General features: G+C 39.6%; 2 protein-coding genes across 3 annotated transcripts in view; both read right to left on the bottom strand.

The window, feature by feature from the left end:
• The window catches only part of TANGO6 (transport and golgi organization 6 homolog), a 184,446-nt gene that overhangs the window by 55,189 nt on the left and 108,753 nt on the right, over nucleotides 1-20,504 (bottom strand). The window lies entirely within an intron of this gene.
• On the bottom strand, nucleotides 10,016-15,119 carry LOC511683 (asparagine--tRNA ligase, cytoplasmic-like). The gene has a single exon (XM_059877476.1). It carries the CDS (start codon nucleotides 12,165-12,167, stop codon nucleotides 10,533-10,535), a length of 1,635 nt encoding a protein of 544 aa, XP_059733459.1. The 5' UTR covers nucleotides 12,168-15,119; the 3' UTR covers nucleotides 10,016-10,532.

The following is a 20,504-nucleotide window of genomic DNA, read 5'->3' as shown; positions in this document are numbered from 1 at the left end:
GGGAGACAGACTTTGACAGGCTTAGATGTAACCAAGGGAAGATTTCTGTGGGACAAGTATTAAAACAAACAAACAAACTTGTTAGTAGGACTATTGTTGGTGCAACTGACTTACCAAGTGTGCTTTAAAGAGATACAGAGACCGTCTTGTCTCCAAATATCTCTATTTGCAAACTGTATTGCGTCAGAGTCTGTTTAATCATTAGAACTATGTTTCTTTAGCCTAAAACACCTCCTTATTCAAAATGCAAACCATTCCAAGAAGGCAGCACCATAGGAGGCTATCATTCACACCTTAGTAAATATTAATATACCTGCCACCTCCTTTCAACAAACTGGGAAAAACAAGAATGATTTGACATGATTTCTAAAATTTAATGACTTTCTGGTGATGGTCAAGAAGAAAGTTTTAAGTGAGAGGGGAGAAGAAAAAGGTGAACGATGGGCACTAAAAGGAGAGGAAAAGACTGTACTTTACACTCTGACTCTTCCCATGTCTTCAAATAAGAGCAACATGCAAGTAAGAACCATAGATAAATATCTCTTGGACAATGTAAAACAATGCACAGGAAATGCTTTGTACCACTGGATTTTTGGCAACCGAATGAACTAAGGTAATAAAGAAAGAAAGACAGCTCGAAACAGAGGATGCCAAGATTTCTGTAGTTGTGTATTAACTAGGTTACTCATTTCATCTCAACAGGTCATTGAATTCCAAGATTGGTTTAACCAGTGTATTAGCTTTCAGTTTACACAGTTACCCTACAAGGAAAATCTACAACAAATGACTCTACCCCAGGTTACTGACAAGACAGAGATTAATTCTTCTGAAACCTGTGCTGAGACAGTAACAAACTTCAGAAACATGGTGGAATTTTCTTAAAGGGCGGAATTAATAAAGTAAAGCCAGAAATGTGATCACAAGGGAAGAAAAGTCCCAGGTTTATGGTAAGTTATTTTAAAAGATGAAAGAAGAAAAAAAAAAGTAGATATTTTAAGTGAAGTAAACTCTCTTTATGATTTTGTAATGATGAAAGTATTAAAATCATTCCAGTGACTTAATTAATTTAATTTGCTACCTAAATGTTTGAACTCGTTAAAGCATGCCCAAGAGTTAGTGAACCTCATAATATTGACAAACAGAAATCAAGAAGCCTGTGGCCTAAGAATAAAACTTCATGCATAAATTCTTAACAGAAAATCCCTTAAGTGCTATGAAATCAGTCTTTACCACATCAGGTCCAGCAAAAAGAAAACTAAGTTACAACTTCTTTCTAAAGGGAATATTCCAATCAGATTGCTAGCTTACTCTCTTGCAAGACTGTAAGTAAAAGTGAATGCAAGAATCTATTCTGAATCCAAGAATCTATTTTAAAACTTGTAAATAAAAGATGAGATGTTTCACTGTCCTTCGTTTCATAGTCATAAGAAAGAAACCAAATTAATGCGTTAATTTACTCTAAAGTGGAACTGGAGCTTCCCTGGTGGCTCAGTGGGAAAGAATCTGCCTGCTAAGCAGGAGAAGGGTTCAATCCCTAGGTTGGAAAGATCCCCTGGAGAAGGAAATGGCAACCCACTCCAGTATTCTTGCCTGGGAAATACCATGGACAGAGGAGCCTAGTGGGCTACATACAGTCCATGGGGTCACCAACAGCTGGACATGACTTAGTGACTAAACAACAACAACAACAAAATTGGAATTAGGGGTGTGAGATGAGAAAACAAAAGTATGAAGACAGGAAAAATAAAAATAACAGCAGAATAAAAAACTGAAACATTCAAGTATACAGTGTCCTTCAATATCTGTGGGAATACTGAAGTTTGTTCCAGGACTCCCTGAAAATATAAAAATCCATGGATGCTCAAGTTTCTTAGCTGGCCCTTCATATCTGCAGGTTTACAGAAGCAGGGCCAGCTGTAACTGCGTCATCTTTAAAGCAAGGACTCTTTGTCAGTGGCATCTTCTATCTCCTGAGCTAATAACTGCAGCTAGTGATTTTAGAAAAGAAATGTAATATCTACCCAAATCTATTTAAAGAGCTCTAATTATAAAGGGTAAGGTTTCTGCTGTTTAAGACACAAAACTTGATGTAGCAGGAAGAAAAACTTAAGAATGACTTTGAAAGATGTTATCCTTCCAAAGAAACTTCACTGATGAGCAAGCAATAAAGGGTTGCCAAAGAAATATATACATATGTATTTACTTGAATAATGGTTACCTTAGAAAAGTGTCAGCAGACTTTTTCTATAAAGAGCCAGACAGTAAATAAATACTTTTGGCTTCAAGGACCAATTTATCTTTGTCATTGTAACTATTGAATTTTGCCAATGGAGTGCAAAAACAGCCATAGACAATACATAAATAAGTATGACTATTTTAATAAAACTTTCTATGGACATTAAAATTTGCATTTCACATGTCACAAAACATTATTATTCTTTTACCTCCCCCTCTCCCAAACCATTTAAAAAATGTGAAAACCATTAGCAGCTCATGGGCTATATAAAAGAGGCAGCAGGTAAGATTTGGCTCAAGGGCAGGGGTTTGTCAACCCCTACAATTCCCTAACATAAAAGTTCCATGGAATGTAAACTGATGTAGCCACTATGAAGAACAGTATAGAGGTTCCTTAAAAAACTAAAAATAGAGCTACCATGTGATCCTGAAATAATTTGAAAAGATGCATGTACTTCTATGTTCACAGTAGCACTATTTACAACAGCCAAGAAACGGAAGCAACCTAAATGACTATCAACAGAGAAATGGATAAAGAAGATATGGCATGTTATGTGTGATATACACACACACATATGTTATGTTAATACATATACACACATACAATAGAATACTACTCAGTCATAAAAAGAATGAAATAATACCATTAGCAGCAACAAGAATGGACCTAAAGAGTATCATGGGCTTCCCAGGTGGCTCAGTGGTAAAGAATCCGCCTGTCAATGCAGGAAACGTGGGTGTGATCCCTTGAGAAGGAAATGGCAACCTGTTCCAGTATTCTTGACTGAGAAATCCCATGGACAGAGGAGCCTGGCGCACTACAGTCCATGGAGTTGCAAAAGAATCTGACTTCATGACTGAACGACAGATATTATCATAATAAATAAAATCAGAAAGCAAAAGACAAATATTGTATGATATCACTTATATGTGGAATCTAAAAAAATGATACAAATGAACTTACAAAACAGAAAGAGACTCACAGACATAGAAAACAGACTTGTAGTTGTCAATGTGACAGTAAGAGGAATGGGAAAGATAAATTACGAGTTTAGGATTAACATACACACACTACTAAAAAGCAGAAAGGGAAAGATATACCCAACTGAATGCAGAGCTCCAAAGAATAGAGAGGAGAGATAAGAAGGCCTTCTTAAGTGAACAAAGAAAAGAAATACAGGAAAACAATAGAATGGGAACGACTAGAGATCTCTTCAAGAAAATTAGAGATATCAAGGGAACAATTCATGCAAAGATGTACACAATAAAAGGACAGAAATGGTAAGGACCTAACAGAAGCAGAAGAGATTAAGAAAAAATGGCAAGAATACACAGAAGAACTGGACAAAAAAGGTCTTAATGACCCAGATAACCGATGGTGTGATCAGTCACCTAGAGCCAGACATCCTGGAATGTAAAGTCAAGTGGGCCTTAGAAAGCATTACTATGAACAAAGATAGTGGAGGTGATGGAATTCCAGCTGAGCTATTTCAAATACTAAAAGATGATGCTGTGAAAGTGCTACACTCAATATGCCAGCAAATTTGGAAAACTCAGCAGTGGCCACAGGACTGGAAAAGGTTGGTTTTCATTCCAATTCTGAAGAAGAGCAATGCCTAAGAATGTTCAAGCTACTGTACAATTGTGCTCATTCCACATGCTTATAAGGTTATGCTCAAAATCCTTCAAGCCAGCCTTCAGTAGTACTGGAACCAAGACTTTCAGATGTGCAAAATGGATTTAGAAAAGGCAGAGGAGCCAGAGATCAAATTGCCAACATCTGCTGGATCACAGAAAAAGCAAGAGAATTCCAGAAAAAAATCTACTTCTGCTTCATTGACTAGACTAAAGCCACTGTGTGGATCACAATGAATTGTGGGAAATTCTTAAAGAGATGGGAATACCAGACCACCCTACCTGCCTCCTGAGAAACCTGTATGCAGGCCAAGAAGCAACAGAACTGGACATGGATCAACGGATTTTGGTTCAAAACTGGGAAAGGAGTTTATCAATGCTATATACTGTCACCCAGCTTATTTAATTTATATGCAGAGTGTATCATGCGAAACTCCAGGCTAGATGAAGCACAAGCTGGAATCAAGATTGCTGGGAAAAATATCAATAACCTCATATATGCAGATAACACCATCTTAATGGCAGAAAGTGAAGAGGAACTAAAGAGCCTCTCGATGAAAGTGAAAGAGGAGAGTGAAAAAGCTGGCTTAAAACTCAACATTCAAAAAGCGAAGATCGTGGCATCCGGTCCCATCACTTCATGGTAAATAGATGGGGAAACAATGGAAACAGTGACAGACTTTATTTAAGCTCCAAAATCACTGAGATGGTGATTGCAATCATCAAATTAAAAGATGCTTGTTCCCTGGAAGAAAGGCTACGACAAACAGTGTATTTAAAAAGCAGAGACATCACTTTGCCAACAAAGGTCCATATAGTCAAAGCTATGGTTTTTCCAGTAGACATGTACAGATGTGAGAGTTGAACCATAAAGAAGGCTGCTCAGTTCAGTTTAGTCGCTCAGTTGTGTCCAACTCTTTGTGAAATAACTCCAAAGAGTCACTGGAGAAATAACCTCAGAAAGAATGAAGCGATGGAGCCAAAGCAAAAACAACACCCAGTTGTGGATGGGACTGGTGACAGAAGAAAGGTTCGATGCTGTAAAGAGCAATATTGCATAGGAACCTGGAATGTTAAGTCCATGAATCAAGGCAAATTCAAAGTGGTCAAACAGGAGATGGCAAGAGTGAACATCAACATTCTAGGAATCAGCAAACTAAGATGGACTGGAATAGGTGAAATTTAACTCAGATGACCATTATATCTACTACTGTGGGCAGGAATCCCTTAGAAGAAATGGAGTAGCCATCATAGTCAACAAAACAGTCCGAAATGCAATACTTGGATGCAATCTCAAAAACGACAGAATGATCTCTGTTCGTTTGCAAGGCAAACCATTCAATGTCACGGTAATCCAAGTCTATGCCCCAACCAGTAACGCTGAAGAAGCTGAATGGTTCTATGAAGAGCTACAAGACCTTCTAGAACTAATACCCAAAAAAGATGTCCTTTTCATTATAGGGGACTGGAATGCAAAAGTAGGAAGTCAAGAAACACCTGGAGTAACAGGCAAATTTGGCCTTGGAGTACAGAATGAAGCAAGGCAAAGGGTTCATAGAATTCTGCCAAGAGAACGCACTGATCATAGCAAACACCCTCTTCCAACAACACAAGAGAAGACTCTACACATGGACAATACCAGATGGTCAACACCAAAATCAGGCTAATTATATTATCTGTAGCCAACGATGGAGAAGCTCTATACAGTCAGCAAAAACAAGACCGGGAGCTGACTGTAGCTCAGATCATGAACTGCTTATTGCCAAATTCAGACTTAAAGTGGGGAAAACCACTAGACCATTCAGGTATGACCTAAATCAAATCCCTTATGACTATACAGTGGAAGTGAGAAATAGATTTAAAGGACTAGATCTGATAGACAGGGTGCCTGATGAACTATGGATGGAGGTTCCTGAAACCATACAGGAGACAGGAATCAAGACCATCCCCAAGAAAAAGAAATGCAAAAAAACAAAATGACTGTCTGAGGAGGCCTTACAAACAGCTGTGAAAAGAAGGGAAGCGAAAAGAAAAGGAGAAAAGGAAAGATATACCCATTTGAATGCAGAGTTCCAAAAGAATAGCAAGAAGAGATAAGAAAGCCTTCCTCAGCGATCAATGCAAAGAAATAGAGGAAAACGACAGAATGGGAAAGACTAGAGATCTCTGCAAGAAAATTAGAGGTACCCAGGGAACATTTCATGCAAAGATGGGCTCAATAAAGGACAGAAATGGTATGGACCTAACAGAAGCAGAAGATATTAAGAAGAGGTGGCAAGAATACACAGATCAGATCAGATCAGATCAGTCACTCAGTCGTGTCCGACTCTTTGCGACCCCATGAATCACAGCACGCCAGGCCTCCCTGCACATCACCACCTCCCGGAGTTTATTGAGACTCACGTCCCTCGAGTCTGTGATGCCATCCAGCCATCTCATCCTTTGTCGTCCCCTTCTCCTCCTGCCCCCAATCCCTCTCAGCATCAGGGTCTTTTCCAACGAGTCAACTCTTCGCATGAGGTGGCCAACGTACTGGAGTTTCAGCTTTAGCATCATTCCTTCCAAAGAAATCCCAGGGCTGATCTCCTTCAGAATGGACTGGTTGGATCTCCTTGCAGTCCAAGGGACTCTCAAAAGTCTTCTCCAACACCACAGTTCAAAAGCATCAATTTTTTGGCGCTCAGCCTTCTTCACAGTCCAACTTTCACATCCATACATGACCGCAGGAAAAACCATAGCCTTGACTAGATGAACCTTTGTTGGTAAAGTAATGTCTCTGCTTTTGAATATGCTATCTAGGTTGGTCATAACTTTCCTTCCAAGGAGTAAGCGTCTTTTAATTTCATGGCTGCAGTCACCATCTGTAGTGATTTTGGAGCCCAGAAAAATAAAGTCTGACACTGTTTCCACTGTTTCCCCATCTATTTCCCATGAAGTGGTGGGACCGGATGCCATGATCTTCGTTTTCTGAATACACAGAAGAACTGTACAAAAAAGATCTTCATGACCCAGATAATCACGATGGTGTGATCATTCACACTCACCTAGAGCCAGACATCCTGGAATGTGAAGTCAAGTGGGCCTTAGGAAGCATCACTATGAACAAAGCTAGTGGAGGTGATGGAATTCCAGTTGAGCTATTTCAAATCCTGAAAGATGATGCTGTGAAAGTGCTGCACTCAATATGCCAGCAAATTTGGAAAACTCAGCAGTGGCCACAGGACTGGAAAAGGTCAGTTTTCATTCCAGTCCCAAAGAAAGGCAATGCCAAAGAATGCTCAAACTACTGCACAACTGCACGCATCTCACACACTAGTAAAGTAATGCTCAAAATTCTCCAAGCCAAGCTTCAGCAATACGTGAACCATGAACTTCCAGATGTTCAAGCTGGTTTTTAAAAAGGCAGAGGAACCAGAGATCAAATTGCCAACATCTGCTGGATCGTCGAAAAAGCAAGAGAGCTCCAGAAAAACATCTATTTCTGCTTTATTGACTATGTCAAAGCCTTTGACTGTGTGGATCACAATAAACTGTGGAAAATCCTGAAACAGATAGGAATACCAGACCAACTAACCTGCCTCCTGAGAAACCTGTATGCAGGTCAGGAAGCAACAGTTAGAACTGGACATGGAACAACAGACTTGTTCCAAATAGGGAAAGGAGTACATCAAGGCTGTATATTGTCACCCTGCTTTTTTAACTTATATGCAGAGTACATCATGAGAAAAGCTGGGCTGGAGGAAGCACAAGATGGAATCAAGATTGCCAGGAGAAATATCAATAACCTCAGATATGCAAATGACACCACCCTTATGGCAGAAAGTGAAGAACTAAAGAGCATCTTGATGAAAGTGAGAGAGGAGAGTGAAAAAGTTGGCTTAAAGCTCAACATTCAGAAAACGAAGATCATCGCATCTGGTCCCATCACTTCATGGCATATAGATGGGGAAACAGTGAAAACAGTGTCAGACTTCATTTTTCTGGGCTCCAAAATCACTGCAAATGGTGACTGTAGCCATGAGATTAAAAGATGCTTGCTCCTTGGAAGGAAAGTTATGATCAACCTAGACAGCATATTAAAAAGCAGAGACATTACTTTGTCAACAAAGGTCCATCTATTCAAGGCTCTGGTTTTTCCAGTGGTCATGTACGGCTATGAGAATTAGATTATAAAGAAAGCTGAGTGCTGAAGAATTGATGCTTTTAAACTGTGGTGTTGGAGAAGACTCTTGCGAGTCCCTTGGACTGCAAGGAGATCCAACCAGTCCATCCTAAAGGAGATCAGTCCTGGGTGTTCATTGTAAGGACTGATGTTGAAGATGAAACTCCAGTACTTTGGCCACCTGATGCGAAGAGCTGACTCATTTGAAATAAGACCGTGATGGTGGGAAAGATTGAGGGCAGAAGGAGAAGGGGATGACAGAGGATGAGATGGTTAGATGGCATCATCGACACAATGGACATGGGTTTGGTTGGACTCCAGGAGTTGGTGACGGACAGGGAGGCCTGGCGTGCTGCGGTTTATGGAGTCGCAAAGAAAAAAATTAAAAAAATAAAGAAGGCTGAGCACCAAAGAATATGATGCTTTCAGACTGTGGTGCTGGAGAAGACTTTTGAGAATCCCTTGGACAGCAAGGAGAACAAACCAGTCAATCCTAAAGGAAATCAGCCCTGAATGTTCATTGGAACAACTGATTCTGAAGCTGAAGCTCCAATACTTTGGCCATCTGATGCAAAAAGCTGACTCACTGGAAAAGACTCTGATGTTGGGAAAGGTCAAAGGCAAGAGAAGGGGACAACCACAGATGAGATGGTTAGATGGCATTACGGACTCAATAGACATGAGTTTAAGCACACTCCTGGAGATGGTGAAGGACAGGTAAGCCTGGCATGCTGCATGCAGTCCATGGGGTCGCAAAGTGTCAGACACGACTTAGCAACTGAACAACTATTACTACTATATATAAAACAGGTGAACAACAAGGACCTACTGCATAACACAGGAAAGTACATTCAATATCTTAATCTATGATGGAAAAGAATTTGAAAAAGAACGTATATATATATATTTTAAAACATATATTTATAGATATAAAACTGAATCACTTTTCTGTATACTTGAAAAGGACATAACATTGTAAGTTAATTATAATTCAATTTTTAAAAGTCCCCGTAAGTTTTTTATCACAGAAATTCTGTGTTGCTACTGCAGTCACCAAGGTATATTTTACCTCTAGGAATTCATGCCAATATCAGACAGCTGATTTTCTAATTTCACACTAAAATTTGGCTTTTACAATCTTCACATTAATTCAAACAAAAATTTGGGTTAAAGCAAACAACTGTTTATTACAGTTGTAATTAAGGGCATGATCTTTGCAATCAGTAAAATCAGGCTTTGAGTCCCGGATTGAGCACCAACCTGCTATCCTGGGGAAGCACTAAGTACTCCGAACATGCTGCTTTCTCTATAAAATGGTAATGATAATAAAAGGAATCACCTTTGTAGAGTCATTTCAAGGATTGTGTGAGAACATGTACATAAAGTGATTAATGGAGAGCCTGGAATAAAATAAGTATTCAACTATGGTTTGCATTCTTTTTTTTTTTTTTTTTTGAGTTTTTACATGTGTCCATTTATTGATTGCTGGGAATAGAGCTTATTGAGAATACACTGACATGCATTTGAGGGGAGAAATTAACCAAACCTGAAAGGAAGCCATTCAGTAAGCCTGAGAGTTAATAAGGTAGGAGAAATTAGATCTAAAGACACAGTATGTGGGGTGACACCAACCACCACGGAGGGCTGTCCTTAAGATGCCAGCTGCAAACGCTTTGGGAACTTCTCTGTTCTGAATTACTGTGGAACTACCAGGAGAGAGAGATCACCCTGCCTCTTTAAACTAATGCGATAAAGAAAGCTGTTCACTGATGTGCCAAAAAACTTGCTGTCACTTCCAACTGTTTAAGGTAATTCCATTTTTACAAATTCCTCCACACCAATTTGTATGCTTTAGAGTTATAAGCAGCTATGAGATTTAGGAAAGATTCACAACGGATGCAAAAGATTGTAATCATATCATTCCTGTATCTACTGATTTAGGCTCTGTTCTAATACTAGCAGATTTTTACAGCATATTATCAATTTTTCCCCAAGGTGTTGAACTCATTGATACGATAAAGTGGTAGAAATTAAAAGAATTCCATTTATACTTAAAAGGACAGAGAGATTAAATTACTGGAATGTCTCAGATCATAATTTAAAATTATTTAATGATATATGTGGTATATACAACATAAAGATTGTAACCTAAAGGTGGATAAAGTGCTGAGACATACTCCTAACTGCAAAGCTACATGCCACAGTTTCTCCCAAACTTTGTAATGGGTATTTTTTCTTTAAAATTATAACATCAATGTTACTTGGTATTCAAAATGTTTTGAACTGCTTTTGTGGTAGCAGGAATAAAAAAGAGAAAACAGAAACGGACATACCCCAGTGGAATTAAAAAAAAAAAAAGTGGGGGGAAGATTTTGGCTTTTTTTTTTTAAGAGGCAGTCTGTTCCTTCCATGAACCATGTTCTCTCCTTAAAGCTCTGGGGGTTGGGGGGACTGATCATGGCTTGCACCGCTGGACAAACCGAGGGTACAAACACACATCTCAGATATGGTATCTGTCCAGAATCCAGGTTAAGAATCGTTCCAAGCCCAGGCCATAGCCGCCATGTGGACACGTGCCATATTTTCTCTGATCCGTGTACCAGTAATAGGGAGTGGGGTCAATTCCTTCTCTTTTGTAACTTGCCAAGATCTCTTCATTATCCCAGATACGCATGGAACCACCCACGATCTCACCAACACTGGGCATCAACACGTCGACAGATTCGGTGAGCCGGGGGTCCTCGGGACAGCGCTGCATGTAGAAGGACTTGATCTCCACGGGAATGCGACACAGCAAGATGGACTCGTTGATGGTGTCCATCATCAGTCTCTCTGGAGCTTCCGGGATGTCCTCTCCAAATTCATAGAAAGTTCCGTCTTCTTTCTTTATGTTGTGTTCTTTCAGCCACACAATCGCATCTGAATAGTTCATCTGTTTGAAAGGCTGTTTAGGGGGCTTAAAATTCAGGTTGAGGTCGCGCACTATGTTTCCTGCGAGTGATTTCAGGACTCTATCGACCACGTCACACACCAAGTCCTCCAGGCGGTTCAGGAGCTCCTCGAAGGTCAGGAAAGGACACTCGGCTTCCACGTGAGTGTATTCAGCCAGGTGCCTTCGTGTTCTGGACTGTTCTGCCCTGTATGACTGTGCAATGCAAAAGACGTCCCCCAGAGCTGGAATGCAGGTCTCCAGGTAGAGCTGAGAGGACTGCGTCAGATACGCCTCTTCCCCAAAATAGTCGAGCTTGAAGAGCGTGGCGCCGCCTTCCACCTGTGTTTGCACCAACGTTGGAGGAGTGATTTCATGGTACCCCCTGTCGAAGAAGTGGTCTCTGAAGCACCTGGTGATCACGGAGCGCGCCTTCAGGATTTTGGACATGTTCTCCCCCCAGATCATCATGTGTCTGTTGTTGAGCTGGACGTCCACATCGGACTCCTCGTTGATCAAGTTGTCAGCACCTCCGGCAGGGGCCAACCCGATCAGCTCCCAGAAGTCGCAGATCAGCTCGTGGCCCCCCGGAGCCTGCTTGCCCTTTGGGGTAAGATTCAGCATTCCATACACTGCGACACTGCTCTCAGTGGACAAGACAACGCCATTGTAACACTGACACAAATCATCTGACAGGACACACTGGAGAAAACCCGTACCGTGCCGCAACACCAGAAACATTAAATTCTTTCCTTGCCTACGCAGCCTGTGGACCCAGCCAAACACCTTTATCCTTTGGCCTCTATATCCTTTTAGTTCCCGAATCTTCATACATTTCGGCTCTGGAAGACTTGGGTCATTTTTAATGGTAATCTTCTTTGCTTCTTCCAGGTTCTTCTCTCTTCGCAAATTGTCTTCTGCCTCTTTCTTCTCCCGGGACTCACTCTTCATCTGCTCCCTGTGCCACAGCTTCCTAATGTTCTTCATCTGGGACTTAGAAATAACATCCCACCTCTCATTTTCTTTTTGTGAATCTACGTAAATGGTAGGAAAGGGTTCTTTTCCAACTGTCATCAAAGCCTTAAGGCCTGTTTTAAAAGGTTTCTCCTTGGTTCCATCACCGGTAACATCATTTCCCTTTCGGTCGGAGACATACAGTTCTGCGAGCGCCATCCCTGCGGCCGCCCTGACCACCTCCAAGGACATCGCCCCCAACACGCAGCCACCTAGCCTCCCCACGGACTGCGCCGGCAGCGTCCTCAACTCTGATTTGCATTCTTGAATAGGACAGGATGATCATACATTTTACTTGTCTGAAGGGCTGTTTATTCCGGGTTGGCTTTGGCCATGGGAAAATGGAGGAATACATTATACTAACTGAAAAATAACAAAAGAAAATAATAGCAACATTTATTCACCCCTTACCATGAAAGATGCTTGTTGTGAACACTTTACATATATTATCTTTTTAATTTCATAACCATGCTATCAGGAAGCTACCATAACTATCCCCATTTTACAGAAAAGGAATAGAGAGGTTATGGAACTTGTTCATAGCTATTAAATGTTAAGAGTCAAGATCAAAACTGAGGAAGTTATGACTCTGGGGTGGCAGTGCATACTCCTGACAGAGAAAGGTTAAATCTATACATCAAATTCCTATTTCCCTACCCAATGACTGCCATTGTAGATAGTCCTACCTCTCTTCATTGGTCTCTGGCAACCTCAGTACAGGAATTAATATAGCCATAAATATATCTCTATAATGATACTCAAATGTTTCTAAGTGATTTTGTGTGTGTGTGTGTGTGTGTATTTTATTTCATTTGAGCCTCTCAACATTTCTATGAGAAGGAATAACTGGGTGGACTACACTAGGTAGAATTGCTGGGTGGATTATAACTTCATCTCCACTACATGTTAAAAAAGATGACAGTCTCTCATTTCTTCCTCTGAATTGCCTATAATATCTACTTTTTCTCACCATTCTCACAGACATCCCTCTAATCAAAGTCTTCATCTCTTTATGCCAGGGGATACCACAACAGCCTCTTAGCTATCTCTCTGGCTCCAGCCTCTCCTTTCTTCACTCATGTTTCATGCCCCTGCCAACCACACCTATACATCTCTCATCACATTGTTTCCTTCCTTAAGAATCCATAGTGATTCCCAAATGCCCATCACATCAAGTCCTAACTCCTCTGCCCAGTCTTCAAGGCTCTTTGCGGTCTGCCCCACCCTCTCTATCTAGCCTCACTTCCCCAAGGCACCCAACACAATTTGCTGCAGGGAGACAGGTCAAGTCTCTATTCTCCATATGCAGTACAAGCATCCCACTTTTGTTCTGTTCTCACACTTTCTTTCCTATCTGGGGACATCATTTTCCCTCTTTATCACATGTAAACCCTCACTCAATATCCATCTCTAACAGACTGTCCAACAACATCCTATCAGTCTCCCTTCTAATCTTATCTCATTCTCATCCTTCACATAGCAGCCAAAATGATTTTGCTAAAAAGTAATTATGATCAATTCTTCCCTTCTTAAAATCTCTCCCTGACTTCCATTTAAACTCAACATATGTCTGGAACTCTGAGGTCCAATGCAAATGGAGACCCATTGCCTCTGTTCCAGGTAACCCTACAGACATCTGTCAGGAATATACAAATATCTTGTTTTATGTTCATATATTTTCTTTTTATGTTTATAATTGGATCAATGAAATAATATATAAAGATGAAATTGGTGAAACTTTGTTCAACCATAGAAAAGTGCTTAGGCAAGAAATTCTATTAATATACTTTAAAAACAAATGTAAATTAGGAAATTTATGGTACAAGGATGTTATTCTTTGGCTAAGAATGATATAGTTATGGATAAGTAAATTGTTTATGTTCTCTATGTCATGTGTCTATGATCTGTGTCAGTGTCAAGACTGATACTGTTCATTTACCTAGGAGAAACTAAAGTATAAATGATCCCAATTTACTACTTACTTAAATGACTAAATGAAACATGGAATTCAAAGACTAATAAAAATAATATTAAAAAAATAATAAAGTCAACATAAATCAAAATCCCTTAACACAGCACATATAGCTCTTTATGATTTTGGTTTCCTGAGCTAAGCCAGGCCATAGCAACCTGGCCTGGGTTTAAAAAAGGATGAGAATGATGGCTTCTTCTTTTATAACGTTATTTTCTCCCAAAGCAACAAAAAAGTAGGACAAAGACTATAAGGAAGGTAAGTATGTTTCTCTTGGATCTCAGGGAAATGTGCTGAAATTATGTGCAGACCAGCCACAAAGCAGCTTGCGGCTAAAACTAGAAGAACTGAAGTGAGATTTGAATTACTGCCTGCTTCAGGTAAGACAAAATCTGAAGTTTCAGTCTAATTTACTTGCCTGCTAAAACAAAAATTTAACACTTTGAAGGACTATAACAGAATCCATAGCCTTCTCAACATAATTTAATAATGTCCAGGACATAATCCAAACTGATGTGCAATATGACCCATTCTCAAGGAGAAAGATACTCAACAGAAGCCAGGACTGAATGATATAGACATTTCAGTGATCAGAGACAGATTTTAAAGCAGCAACTATAGCTGTGCTCAGTGAGGTAAAGAAAAATACAATGAATGAAAAGACAGGAAAAATACCTGAAGTTTAAACAAAAAACACCACATTTCTAAGAAAGCCATGGTAGAAAAAGAGATCACAAGCAAAGTTAGAAAATATTTTTCAATGAAAACATATCAAAATTATGGGATTCAACTAAAGCAATTCTTATAGGATAATTTACTAATGGGGCTTTCCTGGTGGCTCAGACGGTCAAGAATCTGCCTGCAAGGCAGGAGATCCACTCTATGAAATAAGTCTTATTACAATGATCATTGTACAAATGAAGAAACTGAGACAGAGATGTTAAATAACTGGCCTATGGTCACATATTCAAAACTCAAGAAGTGGCAGCTTTCAGATTTGAAAAGAGCAGCCTGACTTCAAAGCAAGGGGTTTGTAACAGTTGATACAGAGGGAAAATATGGGAGTAAGGGTTCATCATACAACATACAAAAATTTGGGCATGCTGCTCTAAAAAAAAATTCTTCACCATAACATCAGAACCATATTTACACTGTGAGCAGTGACTTCATCTCCTTTCTCATTTTAGCAACACATGATGTATCATATCAAAATAATGTCATCAATTTGATATTTTTGTTGCCATTAAAATTTTAAATTTGTTCTTAAGCTGTAAATGAGCTAAAATATATAACTAATTGTATGTTTTTTCATAATAAATTAATATCATCATTAATATTATGATAAATATTTTCACCAGAAAAAGTTGTATCTCCTCAAAAGACACCATTAAAGAAAACACTGGTAGAAACTATTAGCAATACATATACGTGACAAAGGACTTGTATTTACTCCATACAAAGGACTCTTACAACTCAATAAATACTTGGAAAAATAAAGAGAAACAATCCAATTAAGAAATGGAAAAAGATCTTAACAGTTACTTCAAGAAAGAGATACAGGAGTAGAAAATAAGCACACGAAAAGACAAGAGCTCAACATAAGTAGTCATCAGGGAAATATAAATTAAAACTATAATAACATAACACTACACATCTTTTAAAATGGCAAAAAATTTTAAAGAATGATATTAAGTGTTGGTAAGGATATGGAGCAGCTGGAACTCTCATATCTTGCTGGTCATAATGTAAAATGATACAATTCCTTTGGAAAACATTTAGGTAGATTTTTATACACCTATTATATGATCCAGCAATTCCATTCCTAGTACTTACCCAAGACACACACACACACACACACACACACACACACACAGCTTGATTCCTGGGTCAGGAAGATCTGCTGGAGAAGGATATGGCAACCCGCTCCAGTATTCCTGCCTGGAAAATTATATGGAGAAGCCTGGTGGGCTACAGTCCAGAGTAAAGAGTCGGACATGACTGAGCATGCACCACCACCACATATCTTCACACTAAGACTTGTACCAGAATATTCACAGCAACTACACTCAGAATAGCTCAAAACTGGAAACAACTTGAATGTCCATCAACAGGTAAATGTATGAATGATTCTGGTACATTCAAATATAGTACTACTACTTAGTAATAAAAAATAGTGAACTACTAATATACACAACAAGGATGAATGGCAAAAACTTTCGCTGAGCAAAAGAATTCAGACACAAAAGGGTATACACTTTATGATTCCATTTACATAAAACTCTAAAAAACAAATCTAATCTACAGCAGCAGAATGCATATCAGTGGTTGTCTGAGTTGGGGTGTGAAATGGGAGATGATGTGGGAACAAAGGAGCTTTCTAAGGTGACAAAAATGTTCTATATTTTGACTGTAGTGATAGTTACATGAGTTTACAGCAAACCTCATTGAAATGTACACTTGAAATGGGGGCATTTATTGGATGTAAATTACAACTTGGTAAAGTTGATTTCAAAGAAAGCAAACTGCAGACTAATAATATGTAATAATATATACTTAGAGTAAAAATAATAGTATGTTAAGATTCTGTTTTTTGTAAAAGAAGGCCAGTGTAAAAAGCCCACATGTTTGCTTATATCTGTAGGAACACAGGAAGAGGTGTGAAAGAATACATACCAAACTATTATCATTGTTTACCTCGGGAGGTAAGAATATTAACTATAATATTTGGCAGAGACTGGATTTTTCTTTATATACCTATATATATCCATGTATTGTTAGGCTTCTGTCAACAAACAAAATAAGCATGCACTAGTATGCAGATATGTTTACCAATACTCCATCCCTGAATGTGGTTTCTCTCATTAAGAATCAGAGGCTACTTCCCTTCCCCTTGAACCTGGGCTGGTTTGGGGACTGACTTTGATAGCATATTGTGGCAGAAGACATACTAAGCCAATTCTAGGTTTAGCTCTTTTTTTTTTTTTTTCCATTTTTACAGTAGATTTACTCAATCACAGTTACCAATTAAATTAGCACCGCTTTTATGTCCAACAAATTTTAAGAGTTGAGGCCCTATTAGAGAAGCTACATATTATGAGTCTATGGCCCACGCTGTATTTTACTTCTTAACCTTTATTTTTATTTTAAATTGTATTTTATTTTTAAACTTTACATAATTGTATTAGTTTTGCCAAATATCAAAATGAATCCACCACAGGTATACATGTGTTCCCCATCCTGAACCCTCCTCCCTCCTCCCTTCCCATACCATCCCTCTGGGTCGTCCCAGAGCACTAGCCCCAAGCATCCAGTATCATGCATCGAACCTGGACTGGCATCTCATTTCATACATGATATTTTACATGTTTCAATGCCATTCTCCCAAATCTTCCCACCCTCTCCCTCTCCCATAGAGTCCATAAGACTGTTCTATACATCAGTATCTCTTTTGCTGTCTCGTACACAGGGTTATTGTTACCATCTTTCTAAATTCCATATATATGCGTTATTATACTGTATTGGTGTTTTTCCTTCTGGCTTACTTCACTCAGTATAATAGGTTTAGCTCTTAAGAGGCCTGGCAGCTTCTGTTTCTGTTCTCTGGGAAACCATTCACCATACTGAAAAGTTTGGCTTAGACTGCTAAATGATGACCATCCACACGTAAGAACAGGCAGAAGCCATATGGAGGAGCACCAGGGTGCTCCAGTCAAGGTCCCAGCTGAATGCAACCTCCTGGGTGAGCTTAGCTGATCTGAAGGCAGTAAAAGGGCCACCAGCTGAGCCCGGACAACACCATGTGGAGCAGAGATGAGATGTCCCTGCCAAGTATTATGTGGTTCACAGAATTTTGAACAAATAAATTGTGGTAGTTTTTTGTTTTGTTCTTGAATTATGGCCATATCCCGTGGCAAGTGGGACACTAGCTCCCCAACCAGGGATTGAACCTGCACCCCTTGCATTGGAAAGCAGAGTCTCAACCACTGGACCTCCAGGGAGTCCCCAAATGGTGGCTGTTTTAAGCCATTGTGTTCTGAACTCTTTTACTACATATAAGGGAACCACAACATATGCTATGAAGCAAAAAGCCCTTCAGTTCAGTTCAGTTCAGTCACTCAGTCGTGTCTGACTCTTTGTGACCCCATGAATCGCAGCACGCCAGGCCTCCTTGTCCATCACCAACTCTCGGAGTTCACTCAAATTCACGTCCACTGAGTCAGTGATGCCATCCAGCCATCTCATCCTCTGTCGTCTCCTTCTCCTCCTGCCCCCAATCCCTCCCAGCATCAAAATCTTTTCCAGTGAGTCAACTCTTCACATGAGGTGGCCAAAGTACTGGAGTTTCAGTTTTAGCATCATTCCTTAACACCCAGGGCTGATCTCCTTTAGAATGGACTGGTTGGATCTCCTTGCAGTCCAAGGGACTCTCAAGAGTCTTCTCCAACCACAGTTCAAAAGCATCAGTTCTTCGGTGCTCAGCCTTCTTCACAGTCCAACTCTCACATCCATACATGACCACTGGAAAAACCATAGCCTTGACTAGAAGGACCTTTGTTGGCAAAGTAATGTCTCTGCTTTTCAATATGCTATCTAGGTTGGTCATAACTTTTCTTCCAAGGAGTAAGCATCTTTTAATTTCATGGCTGCAATCACCATCTGCAGTGATTTGGAGCCCAAAAAAATAAAGTCTAACACTGTTTCCACTGTTTCCCCATCTACTTCCCATGAAGTGATGGGACCAAATGCTATGATCTTAGTTTTCTGAATGTTGAGCTTTAAGCCAACTTTTTCACTCTCCTCTTTCACTTTCACCAAGAGACTTCTGAGCTTCTCTTTACTTTCTGCCATAAGGGAGGTGTCATCTGCATATCTAAGGTTAATGATATTTCTCCTGGCAATCTTGATTCCAGCTTGTGCTTCTTCCAGCCCAGTGTTTCTCATGATGTACTCTGCGTATAAGTTAAAGAAGCAGGGGGACAATATACAGCGTTGATGTACTCCTTTCCCTATTTGGAACCAGTCTGTTGTTCCATGTCCAGTTCTAATTGTTGCTTCCTGACCTGCATATCGGTTTCTCAAGAGGCAAGTCAGGTGGTCTGGTTCCCATCTCTTTCAGAATTTTCCACAGTTTATTGTGATCCACACAGTCAAAGGCTTTGGCATAGTCAATAAAGCATAAATAGATGTTTTTCTGGAACTCTCTTGCTTTTTTGATGATCCAGCGGATGTTGGCAATTTGATCTCTGGTTCCTCTGCCTTTTCTAAAACCAGCTTGAACATCTGCAAGTTCACGGTTCACATATTGCTGAACCCTTTAAACTAACATTTTAAAATTAGTAAATTAAAAGTTTAAATATTTCTGGAAACTAATTAATTAGAATGCCCTTAAGGTGATTGATTATAATGCTGCACCTTTAAACAAGTTTCGTTGAGCAAGATACTTCTAAAAGCAATTTGTCATTCCTTGACTAGTATTATATGTTATTTAATAGCAAAACGCATTAATAATTTATTACTTTTTTTGGCTGCTGCTGTGCAGCTTGCAAGACATTAGTTCCCCATCCAGGAATTGAACCCACGGCCTTGGCAATGAAACTGTGGAGTCCCATCCACTGGACAGCCACGGAATTCCCAGGAATTTATTACTTAAAATGCCTTTCTTCCCATCGCAGTCAAGACAAACAACAAAATAACACAAAAGAAGGCATTTTTAGTCCACTCTCCTTGAAAAGCAATTTTCAAAAGATATTTTTCTCTATTTGACAACAGACATAGCCGGGGGCTTCAAAAAGCCCTATCTCACCTACAATTTCAGGAAGTAATCTGCTAGTATATAAACAGTTTAAAATAGAAACAGCCAGTGACTGAGTGAATCCATTTTGGCAAGTATCAATCTCACAGAAATAAAGGCCCAGTACTTTAAATATGTACATATATATGAACTTTGCATATATACATATCTAATAAATATTTCCATTGGCCCACATATATGAGTATTTATATTGCAGCACTGCGTGTCATGGGAAAAAAATAGAAAAAAAAAAAGAAGCTTCAGCCACAAACGGCTGAATAAGTGAACTGTGGTGCATCTATACTATAAAATTCTATGCAGCTGTTTAAAAGCGTCTCTCTTTGGACTTCCCTGGTGGTACAGTGGGTAGGAATCTGCCTGCCAGTGCAGGGGACACGTGTTTGTTCCATGGTCCAGGATGATTCCACGTGCCACGGAGCAACTAAGCCCGTGCGCCACAAATACTGAAGTCCAAGCGCCTAGAGCCCGTGCTCCGCAATGAGAAGCCACCATAATGAGAATTCCTCCCACCACAACAAAGAGTAGCCACCGCTCACCACAACTAGAGAAAGCTCTCACACAGCAACCAAGACCCAGCCCAGCCATAAATAAATAAAGTTAAAAAAAAAAAAAAAAAAACTGACTCAAATTAAAAAAAATTTTTTTTAAAAAAAGCTCCTCTCCTCATCTTAAATCCCAGGCAAACCTAACTGGGTTAACTCACAGTAGCCTGCTGGACAAATTCAGTTATTCCATTTTCCTTTGT

Source organism: Bos taurus, chromosome 18, assembly GCF_002263795.3.
Source record: "Bos taurus isolate L1 Dominette 01449 registration number 42190680 breed Hereford chromosome 18, ARS-UCD2.0, whole genome shotgun sequence".
Classification (NCBI taxonomy): Eukaryota; Metazoa; Chordata; class Mammalia; order Artiodactyla; family Bovidae; genus Bos; species Bos taurus.
The sequence above is the reverse complement of the archived record's forward strand: the minus strand, read 5'-3'. Positions and strand labels throughout refer to the sequence as shown.